Source organism: Protobothrops mucrosquamatus, unplaced genomic scaffold (genome assembly GCF_001527695.2).
Source record: "Protobothrops mucrosquamatus isolate PMUCROS unplaced genomic scaffold, P.Mucros_1.0 scaffold1468, whole genome shotgun sequence".
Lineage (NCBI taxonomy): Eukaryota > Metazoa > Chordata > Lepidosauria > Squamata > Viperidae > Protobothrops > Protobothrops mucrosquamatus.
This window is the reverse complement of record NW_015387646.1, coordinates 132,219-136,755: the sequence shown is the minus strand read 5'-3', so window position 1 is coordinate 136,755 and position 4,537 is coordinate 132,219. Positions and strand designations below refer to the sequence as shown.

At 40.9% G+C, this 4,537-nt stretch overlaps 1 protein-coding gene across 1 annotated transcript in view; it reads right to left on the bottom strand.

Annotated features, from left to right (window-relative positions):
• Positions 1-4,329, bottom strand: part of LOC107292986 (protein phosphatase 1H) — a 79,111-nt gene extending 74,782 nt beyond the window's left edge. Inside the window, exons 1-2 of the mRNA XM_015822114.1 lie at positions 4,310-4,329; positions 3,235-3,403 (exon numbers count right to left, since the gene is read on the bottom strand). Of these exons, the coding sequence (XP_015677600.1) occupies positions 3,235-3,403; positions 4,310-4,329 (189 nt within the window). The remainder of the gene's footprint in view (positions 1-3,234; positions 3,404-4,309) is intronic.
• Positions 4,330-4,537: the final 208 nt, after the last annotated feature.

The following is a 4,537-nucleotide window of genomic DNA, read 5'->3' as shown; positions in this document are numbered from 1 at the left end:
TTCCTTTACCTCCCTTAGTCTCTTCCTCCTTCCCTCCCTTTCCCATTGTCCCTTCCTTCATTTCCTTCACCTCCTTCTTAGTCTCTTCCTCCTTCCCTCCCTCTCCCATTGTCCCTTCCTTCCTTCTTTCCTTCCTTTCCTTCTCCTCCCTTAGTTTCTTCCTCCTTCCCTCCCTCTCTATTGTCCCTTCCTTCCTTTCCTTCCTTTCCTTCACCTCCTTCTTAGTCTCTTCCTCCTTCCCTCCCTCTCTCCCATTGCCCCTTCCTTCCTTCTTTCCTTCCCCTCCCTTAGTCTCTTCCTCCTTCCCTCCCTCTCTCCCCTTGTCCCTCCCTCCCTCCCTCCCTTCTTTCCTTCCTTCCTTCCTTCCTTCCCTTTGTCCCTTCCTTCCCTCCCTTCCATTGTTCCTTCCTTCTTTCCCTCTCTCATTGTCCCTTACTTCCCTCCCTCTTCATCCTTTCCTTCCTCCCCCCCTCCGTGCCCAGGAAGGGACAAGGGGAGGGGGATAGGCTGCCAGCGTGGCTGGGGGCTTTGCTGCCAGCAAACCTGCCTGTGCACAGGCAGAGACAGAGGAGAGCTCCGCCCAGCTCACTTGCTCAGCTTCGCCCGAAGACATGCCGCTTGCTAAGTTAGCAGAAGCTCCAGGATCAGCGCCGGGCTACAGCTGATTCGCGCTTCTGCTAAATTAGCAAGCGGCTTGTTTTCTAGCAGGAGCCAAGGAGAGCAGCTACAGCTGATCTGTGCTTCTGGGCTGCTCTGCAGAAGCGCGGATCAGCTGTAGAGGCTCGCCCCGATCCTGGACAAGAGGGAAGGAAGGAAGGACGGAAGGGACAAGGGGAAAGAGGGAGGGAAGGAGGGTCAAAGAGGGAGGCGAAGGAAAGGAAGAGACAATGGGAGAGGGAGGGAAGGAGGAAGAGATCAAGAGGGAGGGAAGGAAAGGAAGTTCCAGCCAGCAGAGGGTTGGCAGCCTGGCTGCCGAGCGTAAAGCCAAGGAGAAGAAGGTGGCGGTTTCCTCCCAAAGGGGGCTCCTTTTCTCCACCCCTTCCCTGGGTTTGTGGGGAATTTCTCGTCACCAACGCTGACAGGTGCTCCTTCGAACCCGCCGCGAGCTTTCTCGCCCCTTTGCTTCTCCCCCCCGCTTTCGTGAGGATTGTGGCGCCCTTGGGAAGCCAATCGTGCTTTGAAGCTTAGGAGAGGAGGAGGAGTCCCTTCCTCCTTCCCTCCCTCTCTCCCTGTCAAGCCCCGGCGGGGTCGACATGAACGGGCAGAGGAGGAGTCGAGGATGGGCGGGGTGGCAAAGGAGACAAGCGCAAGTTCAGGGGTCGCCAGCTGACGGGCGCCGGAGTTGGGTGCTGCGGTGGCCTCCCCTTCGCTGACCTGCGTGCACGAGAAGAAGCCAATCCGGTTGCTGCACAATGAGTCTCTGGGGAGGGTGGGGCCTTGCTCTGCGTCTGTGCTCTTCATGCACCCCCTGCAGGGCACATTTGGTAGAGTTCGTGCAGACTGCCGCCAAGCAGCATATTTTCCACAAACAAGTGAGGTGGAGCGGAGGGGGGGAGGGAGAGAAGGCAGTTGACAAGCCCTGCCTAAGACCATCGGAAATATGTGTTTTCTGATGGTCTTAGGCGACCCCTGTGAAAGGCTCGTGTGACCCCCAAAAGGGTCACGACCCACAGGTTGAGAACCGCTGCTCTAATTGATCATTCCACAAGTCAACTAATCACTACAGAAGAGGATATTTCACAAACCTACGTACAAATTATGGAGAACTCTGATGATCAAAGAATGACTTCATCTGAAATACTTGCAGTCTTAAAAGCAACAGGAATTGACTTTCAGATGTGATCTATTGAAAGCCGTGATAACCTTGATAATCAACTAGTAACTACAACATGGAACAAAATTGACTATACTATCCAGATGATACTGGAAGAAAGGGAAGAGAACTTAGATCAGATTGAGGTGTCGATAAATACCTGTACTCAAATACTGAGATTTGATGATACAGATGCGGTATTATGGAAACCAGCCTGGCACAGAAAGAAAGCTAGAGTTAGATTTTAAAATGTGATTTAAAATTTTACTTAATGGGTTAAAAAGGCTTTAGAGATCTGGACTGATTTAACAATTAACTGAGCATGTGAAGTTAGCAAGATGATATTTTGTGTAACAATATGCTTGTTTTAGATATGATAATTATTTGGATGAGATTTAAATCTTACCTAATGGGCTGAAATGATTTCTTTTTTATAGAAATAGATTGACTGATAGATTATATATCTAAAATAGAGTAGAGTAATATTTTTATTTTAAGTAGGATAACTATTTTGTAGTGGAAGAAGAAATAAGAGAGATTTGTGATAAGAGAAGAATTGGTACTAATCAATGATTAAGACTAAGAAATAGAATATATCTGGAAATATTAGAATGTTACTGTCGGAATATTATGTGTATTGTAGAAGGGATACCCGAAATGCTAATAATATGTTTATTCAAGATTAAATTGGATTATGGTAATTGTAAATTAATAAAGCTTAAAAACAGGATTTGGATTTACAGAGATGTAATGTAGAAATGGATTAACCTAAATATGTTATACTATTTGAGGGAAATTGAGAGGGAACATTTAATGAATTAACTTGAGTTAGATATATATGATTTTGTCTTTGGATGATTGATCACCCCATCACCACGGTGTTTCTTGAGCACTCTGATGTAAAAATTAAAAAACTAATAAAACTTGTTTATAAAAAAAAAAGAATCCAGGAGTAGCTTTTCTTTAAAAACTCATTAAGCTATTAGGGAACTTTCACTAATAATTCTAAATACCCCACTTAGAATGTCTCATTTGTATTGCTACATGTTAATACAGCACACAGGAAGATCTTTACCACACAGATAAAACAAATGCATTAGGGTGGAGGAACTCTCACCTCCAGCAGCATGTAATTATGCATTATTACACTTTTAGTGTTTATTACTTTTAGTGTAATAATAATTATCAGTTTCATTATTCCAGAATTGTAGTATGGACTAAAAAACAAAATGCTTTACTTCTAGAGTAATAGTGCCCTCTGGGCACTATTTCATAGCAGTATTTCCCACATTTTTGGAAAAAAGATAAACTTGTTAAGAAAACACTAGTTGTGTGTGTGTGTGTGTGTGTATTCTCATACAAAAATATTTATAGGTGAACCAATTTTCTTGCTGGATCACCAAGAAGACACAGAGACTTACTGAATTCTCTTTCAACTGCAATCCTTCCCCATTGGGCAATGACGATCTCCGCTTACTTGAGGAATTTCTGTTTGGTGTTGAATTAATTGTCCCCATTTTCTTCTTCACCATAAGGACTTCACAACTTGCTTGGTCCTCATTATGTGTACTTTTCCCTGCATTGATCACCCTATGAAGAAAAAGGAACAATCAAAAGAGTATTTTCAAAAAACCTAATTAGTTTGTTTGTATGTTCAACTCCTTGGAAATTAAATGCCCCATTGAACAAAACTCTGTAATTTTCAAAATTTATAACACATGAAAAAAATAACATTTTAGGATTTACAGTAATTCCTGGGCAAGGCAACTCAGATTTGCAGCTTGACATTCATAAGAAGCTCTTTTTAAAATAGAAATTTCATCCAGTGCTTGAGAAATCGGATTTGCAAGATTACTTCAGTGTGACTCCCTCAAACATTAACAAGCCATTCAGAAATTCTAAAGAAGAGAATGAAAATGCATCCAAAACTTTGAATAATTTGAGATACCATTTTACAACTGTAAAATATACCTGTAGTCCCAGATATGAACACTACAATTAAAATGCCAGAAACTCTTAAAATTGCCAAACTTTATGCAATATTAAGATTCCTCTCTAATATCTTATTTCAGTTGAGGATTTCAAATTCTCGTGATGTTTGATAATTAATTTTGGCCATTTGATATTTTTAATTGCATTATTATGGTCACACAGTCAGATGTTTAGACCTACCATATTAGGCCCATAATATTTTGTCAAAAGTTTAAATATGTTCCCAGTCCCAAAAATTACTATTTCAAATATGATTATGATTCAGGTATTTTGTTTAGTAAAACCTGAGACATGAAGCTTGATAATCCACAAACTTTCTTAATAAATGTTCATAACATCTTTTAAGATATACATTCAATTATCCAAGTGTTTTCTTGTTTGTCTATTCATCATTTACTCATAACAATTCATAAATAATCTATTAGAAGATATTGTCCAGTGCGATCCTTTCTAGGTCTGTCGTCTCTAACAGCCCAAGTAATATTCTGAGTCCTATCTTTTTACATTGAAATAGTATCATCCATGGTCTCTTTTCAGATTGTAATTAGATGTCACACTGTGCTGTTTATATATTTGTATTAACTTTTCACTATCTTTGCTACGTTACTTAATATGGATTACACTTTTGGCAAAGCCATATCTGTTAGTTATATATTAGTTGTATGTTTAAAAAAAACCCTATCTGTTAGTTGTATATTAATTGGTATGAGCATATCTATTTGTACAGTACTT